The sequence below is a fragment of the Oenanthe melanoleuca genome, chromosome 2, assembly GCF_029582105.1.
Source record: "Oenanthe melanoleuca isolate GR-GAL-2019-014 chromosome 2, OMel1.0, whole genome shotgun sequence".
Lineage (NCBI taxonomy): Eukaryota > Metazoa > Chordata > Aves > Passeriformes > Muscicapidae > Oenanthe > Oenanthe melanoleuca.
The window spans coordinates 12,054,452-12,080,822 of record NC_079335.1 but is presented as its reverse complement, the minus strand read 5'-3'; the positions used below and the strand labels follow the sequence as shown (position 1 = coordinate 12,080,822).

Sequence of the window (26,371 nt, the reverse complement as noted above, 5' to 3'; positions counted from 1 at the left end):
GCTGGCGGGCGGCGGGGCAGGCGGGTCAGCGTTCCCTTTCCTGAGGGGCGCTTGTAATGCGGCGGCGCAGGAAATAGGAAAGAACTGGCAGCAAGTCCTGCGCCTGCGACAGCCTGCAAAAGCCATATTCTGAGTGACCTGCTGCACTGCGTTATAAACACATTTGCCTGCGAGGACGCGACGTTTTTACTCGTTTTCACTTGGTTGCCCGGCGCTGGCCGCGCTCTGCTCTCGCGACACCCGCGAGGGAAACTACAACTCCCAGCAGCCCGCGAGGCCGCAGTTGGAGCGGTTCCATTCCCCGCTATCTGGGGGGGAGCGCTCGCCCCCTTTCCGGCTCCTCCCCATTGGTGAAGCGGGAGCGGGCTGTACCACACGTGCGGCGCCCCCCGGCGCGGGGCGTGGGCGGAGCGCTGAGGGCAGCGCGGGAGCGGCGGCGCCGGGCGGGGATGGAGCGCTGCGATCTGGGCGAGCGGCGGCGGGGCCGCATCTGGAGCCGCAGGGCGGGGGCGGCCGCACCGCGGGGGTAACGGGGCCGGGCCGGGGGCGGCGGCTGCCCGGGAGCAGCGGGCGGACGGGGAACGGCCGGCCCGGGCCCACCTGAGCCTCTGCAGGGTGGCTGAACGGGCAGCCCGGGTTAGATAACGAAAGGAGCACGTTCCGTTTGAATTGCAGAACCGCTAGGGTTGGAAGGGGCCTCTGGAGATCATCCAGTCCAGCCCCGCTGCCAAGGCAGGGTCACCTAGAGCAGGTTACACAGGAGCGCGTCCCGGTGGGCTTGGAATGTCTCCAGAGGGAGACTCCGCGACCTCCCTGGGCAGCCTGTTTGGTGCTCTGCCATCCTCAACCTGAAGAAGTTCTTTGGTGTTTTAATTCACGGCCATTGCTGCTCGTCCTGTCGCTGGGCACCACCGAAAAGGGTCTGGCACCATCCGCTTTGAGATACTTACATTTATTAATGAAGGCGGAGCAGGTCCCCAAGGATGCTGTGAAACCTCTGTGCTCAGGCTGCTCAGCTTGGCTGGGCATTTAGCCCAGCTTAGTGCTTCCGTTTTAGTTGTATTGAATAAAATGCCGTGGGGGAATTCCAAGAGATCAATCGCACTGTGGTATGCTATGTAAAGACTGCCTGCTCTAAGCTGGAGAGCAGCAGCAAGATGCTGCTTTGGGGGACTCTGGAAGCAGCCCCGTGAACTCCTGTGTTCTGGCAGGGAAACTTTTGAAAGGCAGAGAGTGACGCTGAGAAGGTCTTGGGAGGTGCTGTATCTGCAGTGATAAAAGTACTTATGTTTCAGGTGGTTTTAGAATCGGAAGTCATACTGCATTTGTTAGGGTCTTTAATGTCATAATCCCACACAAGCATCACTGGATTTTGATTACAGTTTAAAATATTTTATCTTTCTAGTTTTATTTTTATGGCCCTTTTATTGAAAAAAAGAATTGGCTTAACAGTGAGGTGCAATTAGTTATACCTCTAGTCTGCACCATGGCTGTGTGACCTGGTGTTCACTCAGACTCTAACATACCCCCACAGCCCCACAAAGGTGCTGGGTAGCATGTTCTGTGTCTTGGAGAGCTATCAGCATCTTGTGTAACCATGGTCACAGCGTTCTGCAAGTGCTCTGCAGTCTTTCAATATCCAGCACAGTTTTGGTGTTTAGTTTACCTGTGAATTTACATCCAAGTGATAATGCAAAATGATTGGCTTGCTTAGTGTTAGGCTATAAATCCAGGAATTGCAGATCTTCCAAATTTCAATGTCCTGCTTCCTGGAAATACCTTCCTCTTACAGCTTATTCTGCACATTTCTGCATCTGGCTCCATTTTATGTGGACAGCACCATACAAGGATAAAGTGAAAAACTGGAAACTTTTGTTCTATAATAGCTCAGATGAATAGTAATAAATAAGGCTTTCTTCATAGAATCATAGAATGGTTTGGAGTGGAAGGGGCCTTAAAGATCATCTAGTTCCAGCCCCTTGCATGGGCCTGGACACCCTCCACTAGACCAGGTTGCTCAGAGCCCCATCCAGCCTTGAGCACTTCCAGGGATGGAGCATCCAGAACTTCTCTAGGGAGCTTGATTGTCCACCAGTAAAGCCTGATTGTCTCACAGTAAAGAATTTTTTCTTAATGTCTAAAGTAAACCTGCTCTCTTTCAGTTTGAAGCCATTCATCCTTGTCCTGTCATTCCAGGCCTTTGTAAAAAGTCTCTCTTGTAGGCTCCTTTCAGGTACTGGAAGGCCACAATTAGGTCACCTCAGAGCCTGCTCTTTTCCAGGTTTAATCCCAATGCTTTTGAAGACTGAAAAGAAGTGATATTAAAACTGATTTTCCCCACATCTAATCAGAGTGGTTTCTTACAGCTTCTCAGTTTTCTAGAATGTTTCTCTGTAGTGGTAATGATGAGCCAGGTTCCTTGCTGAGTGTTGAATTGGGCTTTCAGATACATCAGCATTTATTAGTGTTATTCATTAAGCATGGAAATCAGGTAACCAGGAAGCACACAAAGGATCATGAATGGTGAATTTCCCCCATCTGCTCTACATGTATCCTACCTACCTTGCAACCCAGTGAATTTCTTCCTTTCTAGTATATTATTAATATTAGAAATACATGGATTTCATAGAAGAATTTTCATAGGACATGGAAAATCAGAATTGTAAAATCATAAAATAGAAACATTTTAATCCTATGTCTTGCAGATATAAATGGTAATAAAATGATTCTAAGCATGGTTGTGTTTGCTGGCTTTCTTCACAGAGTTATAGTGAACATCATTCACAGTGTCCAAGGGTACCATTCAAAGACAGTACATTTTCTGAATGTGGCTTTCAACCTTTCTGGGGATTCTCTCCTTGCTGCAGACCGCCAAGGAAATATATATGTTTTTGACTTGAATGGGAACAGGTAAGAATATTTCTGTCAAGACTTTCTAATTGCCTGAGACATCTGTAGCATTCAGGGGTGTGGAACTTGCCTGGACAGGATCCCACAGGTTGGGTTTTAACTAGATTTAAATAGGTAATAGTTTGCTCAGGGCTGAAACTTCAGCCCAGTGTCTAGTATAGGCTCCCTAAATGTTATTTCATTAGTTCAGCTGCTCAAAAAGATCAAAGGCTTGCAACTGTAAACAGAACAGCAATGCCATAGAACTTAAGTGCTACCACCAGAAGTTATTCTTGGGCCAGTATGGATCAATGAATGAGCCATGAATTACAGTAGACTAGACCTAGTGTTTGCAGAAATACATCAACCAGTCTTTTAGCAGTTTACTACTGAGTTTTAAAATATTAGCACTGATTTCTAGGTCTATTATAATTGGATATGATTTGCTTACTCCCTTCTTTGGAGTTTATTTTTTTCTCTCTGAAATCTATTGTAATTATTTCACTTGACATTAAATGAACCAAAGTTTCCTAACACAATCAGAATGTCTGTTTTTCAATAGGTTCAACCTTGTTCAGAGAACAATGCAGGCTTGCACTGCTTTGGCATTTAATCTTCGCAGAAAGACAGAGTTCCTCGTGGCTTTGGCAGATTATTCTGTTAAGTGCTTTGATACAGGTAAGGAGAAGTTTCAAGGCTTATCTGTATTGGTATGAAAACTTACATAATTTCAGTTTTAATCTTAAATGTTTGGATAGTTTGTTTTATGGAAATTATACTATGTATTTCATGCCATCTGTCTGAAAAAGAAAATTTTGGACTCATGTTGGTGTTACTGTCCTTGGGTAAATGAACCTAAATGAACCCTTTGCTTTGCCAAAGTTATTTATTTCCATTGAGTCACACAGGCATGTGTTTAACTGAAGTCCACCACAGGATTGTAGTTAGGTATGTTACCTTTTTTTTTAAGCAGTTTTTAATATGTTTACTTAGAATGAGGTACTCTGTTAAAATAATGCCAAAACCAGTTGACGGTATGTTAATTTGCAACTGCACAAGTTCTTAACTATATTTACAGTAAAATATTTGAACAGAAGGACAATGTACACTAAAAGAAATGTCAATACTTTTGAATATTCAAGGAGTTCTATATTCTTATTCAAAAACAATATTAAAAATTAACGTCACAGCTGTGTGTCTCTTGATTAGAAGCTAAATGGTGAAGGGCAGTGACAATTCATTCTTCATAAATTATTTTTTACCTATCAGAAAATGCAGTTTCAATGTCTCTATTATATCCAAATATTATCTGGATTTAAATATTTTTTTAAAGCTGTAGGAATCACTCATCTGTGGTTTTAGGGTGTGAGTTTGAGATTACCTGTGAAGATTTTAATGTAGCACAAAATAGAGGAAGAGTCAAAGTTCAGGTCTGAAATCCTCTGCACTTTTTCTCTTCTTTCAACAACGGCAAGACCAAACTTAGATGTTTGGATGCACTTAGAGAAATCTTTATTTCTCCAGAGAATGCTGCATGTTTATAAGGTATCAAATATCCAGATATCAAATCATACTGAAGAATGTTCTAAAATATGAATGGTACTCACCTAAGTCAGTTCAGTTCCTTAGGGTATTAGACAATACTTACCTGATGGGCTACATCCCTTTCTTTAGAAGACATACTCTCTAATCCCGTCACTCTCAGGTGATGATAGCTTTAAGCACTCCATTGTCTGTGAGCACAGCAGAAAGTTTGACTGTTAGTCTTTATGAGCTGCTTTACAGCTATTTCCTATCTTTGATGCCATAGCAGTAGCTGGAGCCACCCCATGGGCTGCCAGGCAAACCACCCAGTGTAAACAGTGTAATTGCCATGAGTGCAGTTTGGTTGCTGAGGGAAGATTAGTGGTCATGCAGTCACAAATGGGAGACACTGTAGTCAGAGGAACCATTTCCTTAGAATGCAGTGCACAGCATAAAAATGTTCTAAAAGAATTAATGAGCTGTTGCTTTCTGACTCTTGCCTTTCTATAGTCATAGCCCGTTGTCATTAAACCTTTCTTCTTTGCACCTGTAAATAGTTGTGTAATCATTCACACATTCTGTCCACAAGTAAAAACAAGTGCAGCATTCTGACTAGAACATTCAGATTCAGCTTCTGTGGGTGTTCACATCAGATATTCTATGAGGCATACTGAGCTTAACTGATTACATTGTTCATGACTTTTTAAGATTGATTTTTAGGCTAAATTAAACAAGTCTATGCAAGTTGGCTTTCTGTGCAGAACTGAGCATAACTTATAAAATCTTTTATTTGGAGGTGAGGAGAAGGTTGTGCCTTTCTAAGGTAAAAGTAGCTATGTGAAGACTGATACCTTTGTTTCTTGTGTGCTGGGCTGTGATGGCAAATAGTTCTGTACTAGTTTTGCTTAGACATAATATGCTTTCACAGCATAGTGTTGACAATAAAGACTAAAGTAGTAGTTGTTCCACTTTGAATGACTTTCATATCTTTTTCATCAACTTCTGCAGGAACCCAGGAGCTAGTTAGTTGGATGAGAGGCCATGAATCTTCAGTGTCTTCCATCTCTGTCCATGGCTCGGGCAAGTATGCCATCACTACTTCCACTGATACAGCTCAGCTGTGGGACTTGGACACCTTTCAAAGAATAAGAAAGCTGAATGTTCGTCAGTCTGTGGGTATACAAAAAGTGAGTAAGGAGCAATGGCTAAAGGGTGAACAAGCACACCACAGTAGGTATAACATCACATATTAAAATCACATTACTTGTAAATAGTCTTTAAAATACAGCTGTTTTTTTGTCATCTTTGGGCATCTCAACTGTCATCCTATCACATCACCCAGACCACTGAAATCATGACTCAGTAGTTGCAGAGATCTGCTGGGAACTTTTAAGGAGCCTCCATCTTTAGAGATACTCAAAACTTGCTTAGACATGACCTGGACTAACCCAGTTTAACTTGGAAGTTGGAACCATCTTCTAGATCGACCTTGCATTAGCCTAGGGTGGGCTCAGGGGACCTCTGTAAATTGATTCCAACCTGAATGGTAGTGAGATTTAAGGGTGGTGTTAAAAAAAACTTTTGGTGTCATAATGATAACTTCAGTGACCACTACCTGCCCCATTCATCTTCTTATTTCAAAGCTCTTCTGTCTGTGCATGCAAAGCACTGAATGTGGGAGCAAACGAGGCTGAAACGGAACTCAGCAAAAAGAAATCACTGCTTTTAGCCCAGTGTTTTCTTTGCTGTACAGGGAACAGCATGGGATGAGAAGGATGACATGTTTGTGTCAGGGAGTGGTTTAAGTAAGTCTCCATTAGCATTACACTGTTTTAAACAGGTCTGCCTGCGCCACCAAATGTCACACTTTGGTCTGAGTACTACAGAAAGTCCTGACCCAGTGCCAGAGCATGGCTTGCACACGTGCTGCCCTGCAGTGAATAGTCTGACAAACACCACTTCAAACCAAGGTTCTCGTCAGGCTGGCCACTAAAAAGCCATGCTGCTTTTGCAGAGAGCAAGGCTATTCATTTGAGTGTCCTCACCCAATTCTGGGTCAGGCAGAAATTCTGTCAGCTTAAAATAGTCACCTAGCAATTACTCTGTGAAAGATCATCCATAAATTTTTGCTTGTTTGTTTTATTAAAATTGTTGTGTAGTGCATGTTGCTAAAATAATTATAACATCTTCCCTCCAAAGATGGATGCATTTCTGTACTGGAGACAAGATTTTTCTACTGTTCAGTATATTTCTTTGTGTAGGCTATGTGTAGGGACTTCTTATTGGTAAGTGGCTCTTGGAATTTGGTAGGATCAGGATGTTGCAGTATGGAAACAGCCTTTAAAGGAAATCACTAGTGGTTATTATTAAATTAATAGATCACATTTGGGAATCAAGAGCTTGCTCTCTTGGTTTGGTGACACCATTTCTTACAGGACATTATGCAAGTGATCTAGATTACATTTTCCTGTCTTTAGACTAATGATATTTATTCTCATGCCACAGTCTAAGACATACAGATAATAAGTGCTTTACTGAAGTTCAGATTTATTATTAGACCACAGGCCTGACAGCCAGTGTGCAAAGCTGGATTCTTGCTTGCTCTCTGAGCCAGTGTAGCAGTATCACACCCATTTTTTGTGCTTTTTGATGCCTCTTGGCCCAGTTGCACTCCAACATACACCTTCTATTAGGATGGTGTGGGGCAAAGCTAATTTAAAAAGATGGAGACTGAGGTGCAGAGTGAACAGACAGCAGGTGAGACAAATGAGAATACAAGACATCTACAATATCTGTTTCCAAAGCATCACTGTTATTCAACAGCTACTTGTGACCATCCTGTATTTTTCTATGGCAAAGCAGAAAATGAGCAGCTATTCAGTACTCCAGTTTACCAAAATTCATCTGCTCTCATTTCATTGTCTAATCTTCCTCAGGGTCCCTGAAGGAAGACAGACAGCTCAGTCTATCTGAAGATAAATTACTCTGGTAGCTGGAATGACTCTTTTCCCCACAGGTTACTTTTGCTCCCTCTCAAGTGACTCATTTGGCCTGAATATCCAACTTTCAGTCACTAAGATGAAACCCAGCCCACATATCCATATTTCCAGATTTTCAAGGCCACAAGAGATCATTTTGACCAAAACTACAAACTTTGTAGCACTGACTAATCTCAGCCAGTGATATCCCCAGCGTTTAAATTGCGTCCTCTCTGCACTCATTGGAAACAATAAAGTTTAATAGTCATAAAAACAAGACAGATAAAATTTAACAGTTATTTCAATGAGTTAAACTGGCTTAGCAAGGTACAACACATTTTAACTAGTGCAAGGAAAGCACACCTACTCCTCTCTAGGCTGTCACAGGGGCAGGGACTGGCTCCCTGTGGGATCCAAGCCTTGTACACTTACAGTAAGAGCCACACCTGCCATGTTTTATTTTGCCATGCACTTTGGTTAATTTAAAATATAGTTCCTTGACAACATCCCATTTTTTTTTTCTTTTCCATATTGTTCCAGGTTTTTTTTCTTCCATTGAGTAACACCATTCTCAGCTGTTTCAAAGATAATTCTGTTTTTGCATGGGAATTTGATACTCTTCACTGTAAATACCAGTTGCCAACTCCTGTAGAAGGTTCTGTATTATTTTATAAGGTGTTTGCAGTTACCAGGTAAATTGCTATTTTAAACATTCTAAAGGCAGACTATAAAAATTACGGTTTTAAACAGCTTCTCTTTCTTTATTTGTAATATTTTGTGGAAGTACTGAGCTATATACTATGATAAGTTTTTGATCTCTGCTGTAACTGATACTTTCTGCAAGGATCAGTAGTAGTTTTTATTATAGTCCCATAACAGTTGAAATAAATGAGGTTGATTTTTAGTGACCACTAAAATAAAGTTTAAACTATCCTTCACTAAAGAAAATTTCATTATTTAGGAGCCATTTTGCTCTTTCAGGAGAGTATCACAGGTATAGTGGCTGATTCAAAAGTGAATTTGAGGGCATAGAACAAAATGAACAATCTCTCTTTTTAGCTAACACTTTAAATTTAAATTATGCTGATGGAAGCTTTACCTGTGATCCAGGGATGGTCAGACTTTGGTAGCTGGTGGGAAATCAAACCATCTTCACTTGTGGAGTTTGGAATTAAAGCAGTTGATAAAAATAATCCAGATGCCCGAGGAAGTGCGAGCTGTCCGTCACCTGGAATTCCTTCCTGACAGTTTTGATGGGGGCTCCAATCAGGTCAGTTTTTTCATAAAGCTTAAGATAGGAGTGTTTGGTTACTGGATTCAACACCTCTACTTGGAGGGCTTTTGGGGGGCACTGGGGGTGGAAGGGTATACAATACAAAAGGAAAGTTACTGTGCTGAATCTTTGCTCAGTTGCTCCTTTAGCATAATGGAATGTCGTTGCTGAATTGGGTATTCCATTTTGTTTTACATTGGCAGTATTAATGGATGAATCCTTTTAACTTACAGGTCCTTGGAGTGTTAAGTCAAGATAATATTATGAGATTTATCAATATAGAAACATGCAAACTTCTTTTTGACATTGGGAGTCCTGAAGAGGGAATCAGTACAGCAGCGATTAGCCCAAATGGACGGTATATTGCCTCAGTAATGAAAAATGGAAGCCTGAACTTGTACAGTGTCCAAGCTTTGACTGAAGAAGGAAATAAGGTAGAGTATTTTACATTTCTTGAAATAGCAGTAAGTCCCCTTAAAGATTATATTTATCTGCATATGTTTTGCATCAGCAGTAGTTTGCAGACATGTTGTATTTAACAATTCAAATAAAGAAAAAGTGATTTGTACAGTTTCTTCACAGTTCCTACAGTCTGTCAGGTAATTTGATGTTTTTAAGGTATATATATCACTGTGTTACTGGTGTTGGAAGGGGGAGATGGTATTTCTTTCTATACCAATTTGTGTGTATCAATTTCTTTTTGTAATGGTGTTTTGGAGGAGATAGAAACAGAATAATTGTGCCTCTTCTGTTCCATTTCCTAGAGGAAATGTTTTGCAGCTAATGCTCTCAAACTGTGGGCATGAATGGTATTTCTGTTAGTGTGATTTTGTTCTTCTTACTGTGTTATTGGATACCAGCACCCATCATTTATGGCACAATCATACACTCTTAAATCCTTCCTAAATAACAAACATTCTAAATACCAGTTCTTATTTTATTACATTAATTTATTAATGGGAGTCAGGTTTCTAAATACAGAATTCCATATATCTTTAATCACCATGTCTTTGAAGTAAACAGTAACCAGCTCTGGATAATGATGGAGCTGGAGCTGAGGAAGGATGTGTAAAGATGTCACACACATTCCATTTGCACTTTTGCTGACGGTTTGACATGAACTGGGATATCCACTTTGTCACTTGCTTTCACAATCTCCAGCACTGAATTAATTAATACCTGCCTGACACTGAAGACTAATTAAAGTTTGTAAAGGTCTTCTGTATTCTTTTAACTGGTGCTATAGAAATGCAAAATATTTTAATGACATTGAGAAACACACTAAAGTAAATAACCTGAACAGTACATGATACACATCTATATTATCCCAATTATATTTTTACTGTTTGCTAAGCAAGGAAATAACATGATGTTTGAATTATCTTGGAAGCTACATAAACCTTCTCATAGTTAAAGCAGTTTTATTCATGGACATTCTTTTTCAGGAGTATACAATCTATATCTATTTATTTGCAGTATAACTGTGTTTCTAGTCTTCTTTTTATGGCCATCAAACTCAAAAAATGTGGCATGTAGAGTTAACAACAAATTATATTTCTTTGTAATCTGTCTTACAAGACTTTAACCATGGTATTTGCACTTCATACTAGCCTCCACCATTGATGTTCAAAGCTGTAGAAGATGGGCCCAAGTACACACCAGAGGCAAATAAACTGATCACGAAAGTGACTTCAGGAAGGTCAAAGGGGCCATGGAAATCTAAACAAAGCAAAATTCAAAGCAGATTGCTAAAACTGCAAGAAAATACATCACTTGAAAATAAAGAGGTAGGAAGAAGTCGCAAATATTTTGTCCTTCAGTCCACAGTGTGTATATTTAATTGCCATTTGTTTTAAAAAATAAATTCAGGTACTGATGCACTTGGATATTTGAGCAGAGCAGGGATTAAGGGAATTTTAGTGCCATTTTCTCTCTCTATTTAGCCCATACTCCTACAGTATGTGACACAGCCAGAGCTGCATCCAGTTTGGGATACCTCTGCAGTTGTTCAAGCAACTAGTGACACATTTGGTATTTGCTAGATCTGATCTGCTTCCCTGCAGACAGCAAACTGGAACCTCTAAAATGTCTGCCAAGAATCCATTTCCTTATTTTCTTCATTATTTAGAAGATTAATTGCTGTTACATATATTCCCCTCTGTCATCATAGCACCATTTTCTTTCTCTGTCTTTATCTTGTGCCTTTGATGTATATATATATATTCCTGTTTATGTGTCACCAGATGATATATTTCTTATGTTAGTATGCTTTATGGTTTGCTATATCCATCATTTGATAGTACACAGTTCAGTCAGTTTGGGTCTGATCTACTTCTGACTGAAATTAATGGCAGCTCTTCTTTGAGTTCAGGAGACAATGCTTTGAATTATCTTTTTTTTTTGTTGTAGAAGTTCCTAGGACTATGGAACAGACAGCAATATACGATTTTTTTTTATGTTTTTTTTTTTTGTTTGTTTGTTTTGTTTTGTTTTTTTTTACACTATGTCATAAACTTCAATATTTAGCCACTCTCATCTATTAGAGTGCAAAGAAACAGAAAATGGTTACATTTATTGTTGATCCCCTGTTTTGTAGAACGAATTGCCTGGTGGATTGAACAAGAAACGTCTGCAGGCCTTACTGAAAGGATTTGGAGAATATCCAGCTAAGTACAGGTGTTTTTTGTGTGCATGTTCATGCTTGCACAAAATAAAATTGCTTGTGTTTACTGCCTGTGAAAAAGAATTTCCTTGACTAAGGCTGCATTTTAATTGCAGGATGTTTGTTTGGCGTTCCTTATTACAACTTCCTGAAAACCACTTGGCATTCAGTTGCCTGCTGGATAGGGGAATCCACAGTGCATTCATAAATATTCAGAAAGAGTATCCTATCAAAAGTAGGAAACTGCTGAGAGTTCTACAGAGGTAAAATATGTATTTATTTAAATATTACAAATTTCTTATTTTCATATAGTCATCTGAAATGTAGCTGGAAGCAGCTGTAAGAACAATTCTAAAATGACATAGTAGTGCCCTCATGCAATTTTGTTTTGGTAACTCGTACAATCCTGCATGTCTTGAATTTTTCTATGTTGTGATTTTTAAGTACATACTATATTTTTGTTTGGTTTTGGATCAATGTTTTCTGCACATTTGCCTCTGTGTACAGGACCTTGTCATGTCTAGCTCACTGGTCTGCTATCTTTGCTGAGACACCTTACATGCCTTTGCTAGCATTCCCATTTGTAAAATTATTCCAGAACAACCAGCTGATCTGCTTTGAAGTTGTTGCTACAGTAGTAGGTAAGCAATGATTTTTGAACCTCAAATACGCTGCAACATGTTTAAGCTTTCCAATGCAAAAGAGCTTTTCCTGCTGAAATGAATAAGGTATTTCCCTATTTAGAGGTCACCAAGGTCTTACCAGGAATTAATATGGAGCTTAAAACAAAAACCTCAAAATATGAGATTTCCTTTTGCAGTGTTTCTAACAAAAAGTTAGCAGTATTGAGAGTGTTTGTAAAGTCTGATTGAAATATCTAGCATTTGCAAACCCAAAAAGTATCTAGCATAATTGTATCATAATAATTAAGTCTCTGAGACATGGGATAAGTAGTCACAGCCACCCACCCTACCTGTAACCTGCTCCCAGTCAACAGGGAATGATCTCTTTCAAGGTTTTGCTCTGTTTAGTTGTCCTGAGCATGTGGTAACTCAAAACTAGACATTTGTCTGAACACTGGCTGTGGCTGTCTTCTGAAGAAACATTCTAAATTAAAGTTGTAGTTGTTGCAGCTGCTTCTAAGTCTGCAGAAGATATATGCTGCCAAGCATACATACCCACTTTGCAGCCACATGCTGTTGGTGAATAAGTATCCAAGTCTACAGAAATTATTCTTAGTCCATTAAAAATTACTTGATCCACGCTGTAGCTTTGTGAGACAGAAATACTGGTTGAAGTATTCCCATCTGCCTCCCATGCCTTAGTCCCACAGCTCATAGATTTTTTTTTCACTTTATACTTGAGCCACATTAGTTCTTCAGTGTGGTTCACAATGTACTGACACAAAAACTCATGCCAGTACTGCTGGAGGAGCAGTGTACTGTGGGAATGGTTTAGAAATACTTGGAGAGAGAAGAGATGGGAGTATCTTAAATAGGTTTTGCTGGCTGAAATAACTTAAATATATCAGTTTTATAACCAAACTTCAAGGTTGTCATGAGTCTTTTGCTCTGAATTACAGTGTATTGTGTTCAGCTTCTTGTTCTCTTTCAGTTAATTTTTGTCAGCACTGGTTTGAGTACTTTCCCAATCCTCCAGTTAATGTCCTTAGTATGATGGAAAATATTTTGGGACATCATGACAAAGAACTACTTCAGCATTTAGTAAAATACAATGTCACTTCACAGGTAATATTCCAGAGAGCTTTTGTATACAAAAATGTACTGTAGTAAATAATAGTGTGCTAGCTTTTATTTTGGCATATTTTTAGTTTGGGAGAGTTTTCATTAAATAACAGTGATTTATGTGGGAATGTAAAGAATATACCATTGCTTTCCTGTTGTTTTTCCTTATCCATGATCATATATATGCTACTTTAGTACTTTAGGAGTTCTTGCTTTCAAGTCCACATTGCTTAAAAATCTACTCATCAAATTATAAATGGACCCTTTTTATAATGGACATAAGTGTGATGAATTAATTTTGCAATCCCTGGTTATAATTAGGGATGATTTTAGCTTCACAAATCTAAACAGAACATTTAGACATGCAGTGAAATAAGAAATGTAATCACCTCAGATTAACTTTGAATGTTTAGAGTGGGTGATGAAACTTATCTTGAAATGTTCTGGTTTATTTCCTCTTTCTTTCATAAATGAATAGATTTTTGGTATAAGGCAAGAAAAATCATGTTATTTCTTTAAAAGGGACAGTAAAATTGTACTAATGGATTGTTTTGTCAATTTTCTCAAATAATTTAGGTTTATGCTTGGCCTCTCCTAGAAACACTATTATCTGAGGTTCTAACAAGAGAAGAATGGCTGAAAGTCTTCGACAATATTTTCTCCAACCATCCTTCATATTTTCTAATGGTTGTCGTTGCCTATATTATATGTTCTAGAGCTCCGTTGCTCCACTGTAATCAAGCAGCAGATTTTGAGGTAAACATCTTCATATTTAAGTAAAATCATTGGAAAAGATGTTTAAACATTATATCTGTTGTTAGGTTACAAGGAGATCAATTTCCACGTTAATATCTGGTTCTTGAAAAGTACACAATAAATGAGTAAAACATTGAGCAGTTTCCTGCAGCTTCGTGCAAGGAGAACTTTAAAAGCTTTCATAAGCTTTCTAATCTCACTAAAAGACATTTAAACATTTTCAGTAGTTCATCAAGCACAAAATAATTCTGTCTCTTTTCTGAGGATCTAGTATGGACTTCTGCCTCTAGAGACAATACACAATAATTCTATAATATTGTTTCATTATCCTCTTTTCAGATTTTCAAAATTGGGCAGCAATACTGGATGTTCTCTGAAGCTAAATTAAAATGTTTCCTTATGTTTAATGTTCCATGAGAAGAGGATTCATTTTCTTATGAAAATATCTCTGTAGGCAAACAAAGGGTTCCACCTCTAAAATGTGCTTATGAGCAGTCAGTTTGACTGACATCCATCAGATAATATTATTGCTATGTTTAATAATGACCATTTAGAGATTTTCTTGGTGGATAAGATCTTTGACAGGAAGAATAGTTCTGCAAGAGGAGAAACTTTTGAGCTTCACGGCTGAACACTGAAAGTTGAAGCAGGTTTATCCAGTGGTAGGAGTCACTGTTGGACACTAAATTGACACCCAGCTTCCCAAATCCCTTACACAGCTGCCATTTGAAGAGAAGGAAAAGAACCAAAGCATCCTTTCCCACATTGAAGAAGTTTGGCTCAAGTCACTTGAGCTGATGATGTTTTATGAATAGATGAGGAAAACTTTAAAAACTTTAAAAATTACCTGCTGAAATATAGGTCTTGCTAATTTTCCTGATTATTCCCAAATATGTGTGTTGAAAATAAATATGTATTTATGTAAGAATACATAGAAGTGCATAATCTTGTGTAGAATGTAAATGGCAGCATGTCTCTTACAGTATTTCTTTCATCATCGTAACAATGTGGACATTAATGTTGTGATTAAGGAAGCCTATCATCTTATGGAGGCCACACCACTGGACATCCATCCACAGCTTATGCTTGATGACTTCACACCACTTACAAAAGGACAGTACCCTGTATTTAATAAATATCCCGTGTTCATTGTGGATTATCAAGCTCAGGAGCGGGAGAAGATCAGACAGGATGAAATGGAATACTTGAGAGAGAGGTATTAGTGGAAAATTGAAGACAGGCTGGGAAGGACAGGTGGACATCATTGCCTTTGTATGTTGTAATGTGTATGCTTGAGAAGAGAGAAGAAAATTCAGGAAAAGGACTTTAAATCTGTTGAAGGTTGAGAGTTACTTGGTTTGATACGTTTTTACATTAAATCATTAGTCTTATCTTAAATAAAAAATGTTTGCTAATTAGCAGAAGATATTAGGCCACAGGTCACCAAACTTGGAAGCTCATAGCCAGAGCCTAAACCTCTGCTGACCTTGTGGGGTCCAAGTTTTGAAGGGCCAGGAGTTCTTAGCTTGCTATGGAAATCAGTGGGTACCATGATGCCAAGGCACCCTTAGAAACCAGTTTTTGTTAAGAATGTGAGAAGGAAAGTTCCTGCACTCATCTGTAATGCCCTGTTGTCTCTAACAGTCAATATTATAACTCTTCTCATGTACTTTGTCACTACGAAGGGGATGCCATATTCTTGCATGTCACCTCACTTCAGCAATTCTTTGCTAGCGCTGTCATCAGTTTCAAAGTAATCAAGCAATTTCTTGATATTTGGTTTGAATAATTGACATGTGACCTCCTTCCATGTAGACAATTAGCACATGAATCAGAAGCCAAAGCGCAGGAACAGAAAGCAGAAGATGAAGTCTGGTATCGAAAACAGAAATTACTTCAAGAAGCTAAAGAGCAGAGGCGGAAAATCCTACAGGAAGAAGAAAAGAAGTTGACAGAACAGAGGCAGAGGTATTACAATATAGGAAGCATTAGGGGTCTGACTACTGTAGCCTGCTATTACATTTTTAACCACGAGTAAAGGAGAAATAACCACTAATTTGTATAAGTTGTAATGTAGGATAACTGTGGTCTGGTGGGTCATATTTTGGTGTGGAAATTAAGTGATCTGGGTTGTATTACTACCTCACCTATTGCTCACTGGAGGGAATACAGCAGATTAGAGGTCAAATCACTTCTTATTTTTGTCTCAGCTCCCAGCCATTTGTCTGGTTCCTTTGGATTGGGAAGTCTAACTGTCAATTGCCGTGTGTCTGCACACTGAGACTTCAGACTTGCATTGTGGGCAGACCCACACTGCAGATATGACAGTGGCTTGCAGGATCAGTGACTGTACTCAGTCTTGGATTTCTAGTGGATCTAGAAAAACAACTGCTTTTTGCATTTTGATAAACAGAGTTGCAATAGTAATGAAGCTGCACTGTAAGTTTGTACATTTTGCAGTTGTGAAGGTTTAAGGGAATTTCAACATATCATAGTTTCTTAGATAAACTACAGTTAATCATGGAATTATTTAAGTTGAAAATTACTTTTGAGATCATCAAATCTAATTATTAACCCAGCACTGCCAAGTTCACTGTTAAAGCATGTCCTAACCACCACATTTTTGAACACATCTCCTATACCTCTGTAGCCTACAGTTTTTTTTTAAAGAGGACAGCAAGCCTTTATTTGTAAACTAATCCTTGAGTTTGTGGTTTTGTGCCTTGAAAGAGTTAGATATTTACCAAATAAACTTGGGACTAATTTTGTGCAGCAAGAGGTACCAGGACACTGGAAGTTATTCTGAGGAGTATTTTCCAGTTTCAGATCCTTGGAACATTAAATTAATACTTACTAAAGTAGAGCAAAAACAGAGCACAGGACTGCAAAGCTTAACTGGAGATATTGCCATTAGAAGATGTGTATCTGTGAATTTAATTTTGTCTCATAAATGAAAACTGGACAGTTTGCAGGATTGAAAGCAACCGTCCTAAGCTTTGTTAAGCTGGAGATGAGTTCATAGTAATTAATGGCTAACTGCATTGCATGTTTGTGCTCTTTGGAATTGACCTTTTACATATACAGTATTATTTCTGTTATTTGTTTATTTCTGGTTCTTTTGGCCTTGAAGGCTTGCTATTGTGAAAAGGGAACTGAAAATAAAGGAACTGCAACTTTTAGATGCTTCAAGAAGGCGTTTTCTGAACTACCAGCAAGATCAGCTTCAAATGGAACTGAAACATCTCGATAATGAAATTGCAAGAAAGGTTGAGTACTGCTCAAGCAGTTCTTTTCTATAACGTTTAATAGGGAAAATAAACAAGGAAAAAAATGCATAACTAAAATTTTACTTGATACACTGTGGTTTGTGAGCCCAGAGGTATATTTAGCATGAGGAGACTGCTTTAAGTGGTAAATACATAACTTAACAGTTTTATTTGGCACTTAGTGTGTTCCACTGGCTTGCTTTAACTGCCAAAATTCCTGAGAAAAGCCAGATTCACCTGATTAGTGGCAGTGTTGAAAAATGTAATGAGCTCCTTAAAGGACTCGTGAATTCCCAGCTGTCTGTGGGCTGTATGTCCAGATTGCAATTAACTCTGCCATTGACTGAGAGGCTCCACAGTGGCCTCTGGCCAGGCCTGGCTCTGCTTCCAAATCACCCAGGCACCATGGCATGCAGGTGCTGGGAAGAGAAGCTTTTGCAACTCATGGCACATATTGAGCCTTTGCAGGGCTATTCCTTGTGTCTCAGCAACACACTTTGCAGAGCACAGTGCAGCTGGGTGGTTGTTCCTGCACTCAGGGCACTGTAACACTCCTTAGCTGCAGCTCAGTACATGTTCTGCCAGGTGCAAAGCAGCCACTTCCCCTTCTGCCCCCTGTCTTCCACAGCATTCTGGCTCCAGAGACTCCTTACTCGATTCAGAGCTGCATCTGGCAAGTTTTTAGCATTAGTTCAAAACTCACATTTCCCTAACATAGCTTGGCTGCCTCTTCTCCACCTTGCCCTGTACTTTTGTTATGCAGTATTTTTCATTCTTCATATGACTGAAAGTCAACCAGAACTTAGGGACATTCTTTCTGATAATGATTTTTAAAGCAGAAGAATTTCTTTTACTGTATTTTCATGTGTTTCTCTTCTCCACAAGGCATCTATGAGAGAGCAGGAAACAGCTGCTGCCGTTCAAGATGTAGAACTACGATGGATGGAACTTGAATCACAAAAACAGTTTTTTGAACAGGTAATTATTGAAGAACTATACTAAATACAAATATTTAATGGTTCTTCCTTTGAAGTTCTTGGATTTGACTGTATTCATTCAACCACACCTTGTGAGGAAAAATGGAGGCCTGATTTTTTTCTCTTTTTTATCTTTTTCTCTTTAACTTTTTCAGAATAAATCCTCTGTTGATAAAAACATGAACACAGCTCATTGTTGTCTTGAGGAGTTTTGGGTGAAAATACTCATATCCTCCTCGTTTTATTCTCCTGTGCTGAGGTATCATTTAGTTGCTGCAAGGTTTAGTTGCAGGCTCAGCTGCTTGAGGGAAGTGAGGAATGTATAAATAAGAAGTGTATAACAATGTTCCTCATCCAGAAACTCCCACTTTTTCATCTGTGATATCCAGACATATCTGCATTTTTCTGGAGAGAACAATACAGCAGATTGATGTAGGTGATGAAAAAATGTCTAGTTGCCAACAACATCATTATGGAAAAAGGAGTGGATGGTTCATCAGGAATGTGCAGTTCCTTTCTGAAATGACTGATTTATTCAGAAATCTGGCTATTCAGTAATAAACAGGTTTAATCAGTAATTCTTCTAAAGTAAAAATTTAGTTAGTTATTATAAATAATTATTATCAATTACTGCAAAGCAAGGATGCCAATGGAAGGTTTTAGAAATGTTCATTTTGATTAAAAACACTCAGTTAAGTGTTTAGAAATCAAAGCTACATGTGCCCATCTTGAGATCTGTGTAGATATGTGTAGATCTAGTGGAATAAAGGAGAAGTAGACATCCAGTTCTCTGACCCTCATTTTGAAACGTGTCAGCTTATATTTGGTTTTTTAAAGCTTTTGGTCATAAACTTTTTATAATCCATACTGAGTATGACTGGTCTAAATTTCTGTTAGCATTTAATCATTCAATACACAGCCAACTGTATTGTGGCTACATAATACAAACCAGGCTAAACTCATTTATATTCCAGTACATGTAAAGTCAGCTCTCTAGGGGAACTAAATCTACAGTGATCACCTTCTCTAGGCTAGAAAGGTAGCAATTATTTAACTAGCTGAGGATCTCTGTTTGCCCACAAGAGCCTGTGCAGACAGGCTTTGCCTTCACTGTTCCACTGCCGTCAGCGAGGGTCCCTACTCCAGCTTCAAAGAATGTGCCTCAGTGGCTCAATAGACTCCTACAGGCCTGGGAAGGGGTTACAACTTTTGCAGAAAATTGTGTAGATCCCTGGTGAATGTGAAGAAAAGATGGTAAGCTCAAATGCTATTTGTATTCTGCTGCTGAGTTGTCCTGTTTTGGCAAATCATCTCTGCGTTCAAGATACAGATGTGTTTATTGTAAATCCCAGGGACATGAAACACATAGTTATGAAACATTTTGAGGTTTTGGCTAAAATTTGCCATAAATTGCAGAATATTTTCATGATGAATCTAGTTCGTTTAGGTTGGAATTCTGCTTTTATTTGCCACAGTAATCTGGAGAATGGAATTACATCCCCTGTCATGACTCAGGCCACTGTTATGACTCATGCTTCCTCTAATTCCAAGTGGATAAAACAGCAGGATCTGTGACTTTCTTGGACACTTATGAAATGTAGTGGGATGAGATGTGTGGATATATTCAAATACTAGTTTAATGAAATTTTAATAAATGTTAAGGAGATGGAATTACCAATGTGAGCTGGTAGCTTAGCAACAATAATTTTTGTTTGTGTGCTTGGCAGCATATAATCAAAGACAAAGAGGCAGTTACAAAGGAAATGAAAGAAGAGGTGGAAGCCCATCGAAGAAAGGTGGATCTGGAAGATCAACATGTTCAGAGATTGATAGAAATAGATAGAGAAGAAATACAGAAAGCTCTTACAGTAAGATTATTGAATCTTAACATGTGTTCTGGGGAGTCTATATGCTAACTTATACAAGTAGTACTGGTTAATAGTATTTTTACTGTAATTAACTAGTTCAAGGTAATATGGAAATATTTTCTACAGAAATCTAATTTCTAGATACCTGTAAGATTCTATGTTTAAAGTTTTGAAATTTCCAAAAATCTGACTGAAGTGTCCAAACATCTGTATAATATTGAAATTCTCTGGACCTGCCAGAAATAATAGCTTTTTTTTTTTGTCACTTCTCAAAACTTAGAAAGCATGTAGGACTTAAAAGTGCTTTTCAAAATAAGTCATCCTCCTGGTAAGGAACATGCTTTGTTTGTAACCATAACAAAATAAAAGATAGCCTCAAAGGAGATTTCAGTTAGTAGTACTTGGCAGGAAATTCAGCTGTAGAAGCTGCCTTCTAGATCACAGTAATAAATGTGTGTAGCTTGACATTAGGAATTGCTCAGATTTTCAAGCTCAGAACTTGTAGCCTCACAGTTGGAAAAATAGTTGCAGCTATCCCACTGCCCATATGCTTGGCATCTGCATTTGTATATTGTCTAGAAATAAACATATGGGTCTGAATTTTTGTAAACAGCATTTGATTTTTGGAAGCAGATGGATGTGGGTGAAAGTATTGGCATTCAGGTATCAATCTTATGTCAGCTGCACCTGTTGGTGAGTGGCTCTAGCAGGGACATCTGACAGGGATACAGGAGGACACCTCAGTTTGTCTTGGCTCGTCTGTAGGCAAGGCTGTGCAGTTGGAATAGACTGAATTTCTTGTAAGAAAGGTGTTTTATTAGGTGGCTGAAGAAAATCTAGCCAAAGCTGAGCAGAAGCACATTGACACTGACTGGAAGCTGCAAGCACAGAGGAGACTCAGGCGTGATGACCAGGAGCGGGAGAAGTCCTACAGAGAGATTGTGGAGCTCCTGCATGACAACAGGGTGAAAGAAGCTGAACTGCTGAAGGCCATGAGGGAGACAGAAGAAAAACAGGTATTTCCATAATTTCTTTTTCTAAGTGGGTCTGGCAAAAATGTAGCCATCTTTTGCCTGTAACGGGCAGTGAAGAAAGCTGAAATGTATTAGAGAAATATTTTTTTAGAACTCTTTCTGTTTTGACTGGAAGTTTCTGGAAGCACAAGAGTGAATTGGTAAGGATATTTTAGCCTTAGAAAAGCATATTCCTGTTTCTTAAAGTTCCTCTGATTTTTATTCTCTGACCCAGGACTTTTACCTTTCTCCAGATGTTTGAATGAGACATTTTTCAAAATGAAACCTTCACACAGCTGACTAAAATATTTTGATTTTATGGTGAAGTGTAATCTGTAATAATCCAAATGGTTCTATTTGTTGCTTTTTCCTTGCAACACATCTGTTGAAGACGTTTAATATCTCTGTTGCACAGTGGGAAGATGTTGCACACAATAAAGCTCAACTGGAGGAAGAGCAGAAGGCAGCTGCTGCTGCAGATGGGCAGAGGAAGCAGTTCTTAGATGACAAAATGAATGATGTATTAGAATTGGCTGAGAAGCTGCAAAGGGAAGATGGCTCTTTTGGTGAGCATGTAGATAATACAGTTCTGTGTGGATGTTGGTATGAAGCATTCAATGACCAAATAGAAATGAACTGTCCAATATTGGGGATAAACTTAAGCATAACTCCTTTACCAAGCACTCCAAAAGTGCTTTTTGGCAATATTCTTTCATGAAGCAGATATATCTGTTTTCAAGGCCAGACTGGGAAAGAAGTCTCAGTTTGATACCAATCAAATGCAGCAATATAAATGGCATTTTTGGTAGGAGCACAGGTTTAGCTCATCTTAAAACAATTGTAAAATCGCATCCATTAGAAATTTTCTGTCAAATAACATTGTCCTGTGATGACATACAGTATTATATCAAGAAGTGGCTTTTCCAAGCATTTGTTACAAAAAAAAACAAACCCCAACACATTTATTTACTTCCAGAATTGGCCAGTACATCCTTTTCAAGTGCTGCATTTGTGTGTTTTTGCAGGTATTTCTCCTATCCCCCACCATGCTTCCAAGGCTCACATAAAATTAGTGATTAATATTAGGGTTAGGTGATTAGTATTGCTTTGGGCAAACTTTTTCAGCCTTTGTCCTTATTTACCTAATGTTTTAGTATGGAGTAATTTGCAGCTGTGCATAATTAAAATGGGTGGCTCCTAAAACTACAAGCATGAGTAGCCATATTCCATATGATCCTAGTGGCCTATTTGTCAGAAGATTAATTATATAGGAAGAAACAGCACATGTAATTTCTTAAAGAGCTGTTATTTCTTAAAGGGAATTTTTAGAAATTAATGAAATTACAGAGCTGTAATTCCTTCAAATGAAATGCAGTGATGCATAGCTTCGACCCGAAGAGTAGAAACATTGACCTCTAATTCTGAGCAAATTGTACTTGCCATTAACTGGAGTGGGTGATTGTTCTAGCTTTGCTTCCTGGAGAAAAACTGCTTTACCTCCAGCTAGAAAAATTCACTAGAAACTTCAATATTTTTAATTTACAAGGAACCCTTCTTTCCATTTCCCACAGAGAGACTGCGTGATTTAAAGGCCAGGAGTACAGAGAGAGGGGTAGAAGTCCAGCAGGGACCAAGGTCTGGAAATGTCTGTCTCAATGATTTGTCTACATTACCATCATCACCACACAGTAAGTTTCTAAGTTAGGAGTCTCTCTCACATTTCGTTTCAGAGCGTTGCTGGAACACCTGGCTGTGTGATTGAGTCATTAAGTGTGTAGGTGTTTAGTGGATAGTAAACCAGTTTATTGTTGTGTTCTCTTTCACACTGCAGAAAATGTCTTTACTACCAGGGGTGGCACAGGTAGGAAGTGCCTGAAGTGTGTCACATTATGAGAGTGGTCCTAGTAAACCTCAGCATAGTTTAGTTGTTGACCTGATCATCTTGCTCCTGCTTTTCCTGTCTTCATAGCTGTTTATGATTTGGGAATGTTGAGAGGATGTAGAGCTGTCTTTCAAAATCTGACTGGGAGTTATAGTCAAGAATTAGTCTTATTACCTCTGGTCTGTCTTAGCTACTCTGGCAGTGAGAGCACAGTTTAAATTCCAATGCACCTTATGTACATAAGTCTGCAGGCAATGGGAACCTCTGTACCTGCTGTAGCCCCCGTTAGCATCTGACCTGTAGCCAACAGAGGCACCGCTTTCAAAGAACTTCTCTCAGCAGTCTGAGGGCTGCCTCATATCCAGTGGTACTGAAAACCAGCATTTCTCTGCCAGACATGTCTGTTTTCCAGCAGGTATTTGTGGTGTTCATGGAAAAGCTCTAGTTGCAATGTTAAGTTTCTCACATTTCAGTGTCTTCAGGCAGAAGACGAGCAGAACTGGCACGCCAGGAGCGGGAGCTGATGGCAGAAGTCTGGCAGCTCAGACAAAGGCTCATCTCACAGGCCCAGGCCAGGCACCCTCCAGCTCGTTTCCCAGCTACAACGTCACCTTGAGATGATTTGCTCTAGACCTTAGCTGTACTTTCAAATTATAAATCAGTGAAAAGCTAAATATGTATAGTGTGATTCAGGATGGATCATAGACTGTTTATTAAAGGCTTTTGGAGATTCTTATATATTTTAATATAAGAATGAAATCCTAGGTAGAAAATACATCTTTTGTTTGTAACCTTCTTGTTATTTTTTACTTCTAAAATAAACTTATTTTTTACCATTAAGTTACTGAGTGCACAGTATTGGTATACTTCATTTTTTTCTAGTGGCTGCTCTGACTTGAAGAAATAAACCACTGTTAAAATACTTGTTTTGTCAGTAATGTGTAAGTGGATTCTACAAGTTGCAGCAGGGAAATCTGCAAATAGAGAAAATAATTCTTTCCAGCAAGAGCCAAATATTGAAACAAAGGCCGGGATAGGGTATGGAGCACCTGCTGCTGGAGATGTGTGTAGTTGTTACACGTATTGGCAGGTTTATTTCATAAGTAAGAATGGGAGAGAGGATCTAAACCAATACCTTGCTCTTTGTAGTGCTTATGGTACTGGTGGCTAATGCTTTTGACCCAAGAGTCAAGAATATTATATGGTGTTACAGTAAAAAAGAATAGGGCAAACTAAATTAAAGTGAATCATCCATAATTGCTACACACAGTGCTGATATGGGGCTAGACTTGGCCCTGTGAAAATACAAGTACTGGGATCTTAATTTGTTCTGCCTCCCCTGGGGTTTTGCTGATGCTCTTTGGGGCAGCAGTGTTGGAGCAGGACTGCCTGGTGCTGGCCCTGGGGGCTGAGGCACCGGGCAGACCCAGGATGATCCCTCTAACCAGCAGCTTTTTGTCACCTGGGGCTGGGAACAGCCTCTGCTTCTCCTTAAATTAGTGAAAACCTAAAAGCACAAAGGGACTTAGTTATCCTTGCCTTAGCATCCTCTGCACTTGGAAGTAGAAAAAGCCACATTAGCAGCAACCAGGATCCATGAAGATCTCCTTGCTGCCCTCAGCAGAGTGCGGAGAAGAGGCATCATTCCTTTTCAAGGGCAGAAAAATGCAACAAGCCAGGATCGTCTTGGAGGCAGAGGGAGTAGATGAGAAAAATGGTCTTTTTCTGATGATTTTCCTGGAGTTTACATATTATTATTTCTATATTTAAAAGGAAATAAACCCACTGAGGTTTTGGCCTGCACTGTGGGCTATATGTGTATGTGCTTATGGTTTGTAAAAACGATAAAGCTGTAAATGCGCATAAACTGCATGTTGCTCGCAGGCAGGGCCGCTGTCCCGCCGTGTCCCCACAGCAGCCCCTGGGCACACCCTGACCCCGGCTGTGCCCGCTGCCCTCCGCAGGGCCATGTCCCGGTCCCCACATCCCGGTACGGGCTGTCCGTGCCCCCACATCCCAGTACGGGCTGTCCCGGTCCCCACATCCCGGTACGGGCTGTCCCCATCCCCACATCCCGGTACGGGCTGTCCCGGTCCCCACATCCCGGTACGGGCTGTCCCGGTCCCCACATCCCGGTACGGGCTGTCCCTATCCCCACATCCCAGTACGGGCTGTCCCCATCCCCACATCCCGGTACGGGCTGTCCCTATCCCCACATCCCAGTACGGGCTGTCCGGGTCCCCACAGCCCAGTGCGGGCTGTCCCCATCCCCACATCCCGGTACGGGCTGTCCCGGTCCCCACATCCCGGTACGGGCTGTCCCTATCCCCACACCCCAGTGCGGGCTGTCCCCATCCCCACGTCCCGGTACGGGCTGTCCGGGTCCCCACATCCCGGTACGGGCTGTCCCCATCCCCACACCCCAGTGCGGGCTGTCCCCGTGCCCACATCCCGGTACGGGCTGTCCCGGTCCCCACATCCCGGTACGGGCTGTCCCCATCCCCACATCCCAGTGCGGGCTCGCAGGCAGCCCAGCGGCTGAACACCGCCCGCCAAAAGCTGGAGCAGCTGCATAAGTCATTCGCAGCTCCGGGAGATACAGGGCCTTCACCCGGAGCTGCCGCTTCGGAAATCCCGACAAGCACGACCTGCAAGTCACCGAGCGGCTCAGAGCGCGTCGTGGTGCGAGTTAAAAGAAGGGCAGGCAGCCAAGAGCAAAAGCGCTGCCCGCCTTTGCCCCGTGTGAGGATCGAACTCACGACCTTCAGATTATGAGACTGACGCGCTACCTACTGCGCTAACGAGGCGGCTGGACGGTCGTGCTCCGTGAGGGCACTCGGTGCTGGCGGCGGCCTCGCTCCCCGCCGCGGCCACAGGAGGACACGGCCCGGCCCGGCCCGGCCCCTCCTCTGCCCACAGCGGGCGGGATCCCGTGCTGGCGTGCGGGGGCTGAGTGATCTTGTGGGACCGCAGGGTGACAGCGGGGCTTCGCTGGGGTGACAGTGGGAGGCCCCACAGTATAACCTGTGAGGAGCCCCGCCGTGCCCGTGTGGGGGACCAGGGTGATCCTGAGGGACACCGAGGTGACCCTGAGAGATCCTGGCCGGGGAGGGGAGGGCGTCCCTGGCCCCGATCGGCGTTGGCAGGGCACAGTCCTGCATGTCAGGGTAATTAGATGGCATCATTTTCGGCCTAATTGCGCAGAACAGGTCAGGAGATAATTAGTGACTTTCGGCCGCGTCTGGCAGCTGCGGGCGGATGTTGGGGGCGGAGGGAGGGACGGGTTAGTTTTTAAAATCACCCCAGAAGCTCAGGACGGCCCCGCCACCGCCCCTTCTCGGCCCCACGTGGTCGCTCCGGGAGTAATATCCGAGCCATTTCATACTCTTCTGTGTTTCGTACATATTGATGTGTGATTTCCCCCACCTCTCCCCACCCTACAGGGCACCTGACATAGACCCAGAATCTGTGAAGCTGCCCTGAAAACCTGTCCCTGTGCAGCCCTGAGACCGTGCTCCGAGGCCAGGACGGGGGGACC

The 26,371-nt window shown here is 40.8% G+C and overlaps 1 protein-coding gene and 1 non-coding gene across 3 annotated transcripts; one reads left to right on the top strand and one right to left on the bottom strand.

The window, feature by feature from the left end:
- The first annotated feature begins 56 nt into the window (after positions 1-56).
- On the top strand, positions 57-23,673 carry TBC1D31 (TBC1 domain family member 31). 2 transcript variants are annotated; one of them, XM_056485887.1, is made up of 22 exons: positions 57-526; positions 2,764-2,910; positions 3,452-3,567; positions 5,422-5,600; positions 7,932-8,083; positions 8,502-8,661; positions 8,898-9,098; positions 10,275-10,451; positions 11,261-11,340; positions 11,443-11,589; positions 11,834-11,967; positions 12,941-13,074; positions 13,648-13,827; positions 14,811-15,043; positions 15,643-15,795; positions 16,958-17,093; positions 17,979-18,071; positions 19,798-19,866; positions 20,760-20,954; positions 21,367-21,517; positions 22,523-22,639; positions 23,307-23,673. In XM_056485887.1, the coding sequence occupies exons 1-22, from the start codon at positions 450-452 to the stop codon at positions 23,447-23,449; spliced, it is 3,174 nt and encodes a 1,057-aa protein (XP_056341862.1). In that variant the 5' UTR covers positions 57-449; the 3' UTR covers positions 23,450-23,673. The 2 variants fall into 2 exon arrangements, with proteins under 2 accessions (XP_056341862.1, XP_056341860.1); XM_056485885.1 differs by having other exon boundaries at positions 19,798-19,938.
- Positions 23,674-25,567: 1,894 nt separating this feature from the next.
- Positions 25,568-25,640, bottom strand: TRNAM-CAU (transfer RNA methionine (anticodon CAU)). Its single transcript has one exon. It is a non-coding gene; the product is annotated as a tRNA-Met (tRNA).
- Between the last annotated feature and the right edge of the window lie 731 nt (positions 25,641-26,371).

Bases quoted from the DNA above. Each gene is read 5' to 3' on its own strand.
- TBC1D31 (XM_056485885.1), top strand. From the start codon at position 450: ATGGAGCGCTGCGATCTGGGCGAGCGGCGGCGGGGCCGCATCTGGAGC. The intron at 10,452-11,260 runs GTAGGAAGAAGT...CCTGTTTTGTAG, and splicing joins CATCACTTGAAAATAAAGAG to AACGAATTGCCTGGTGGATT. The intron at 22,640-23,306 runs GTAAGTTTCTAA...CTCACATTTCAG, and splicing joins ATTACCATCATCACCACACA to TGTCTTCAGGCAGAAGACGA.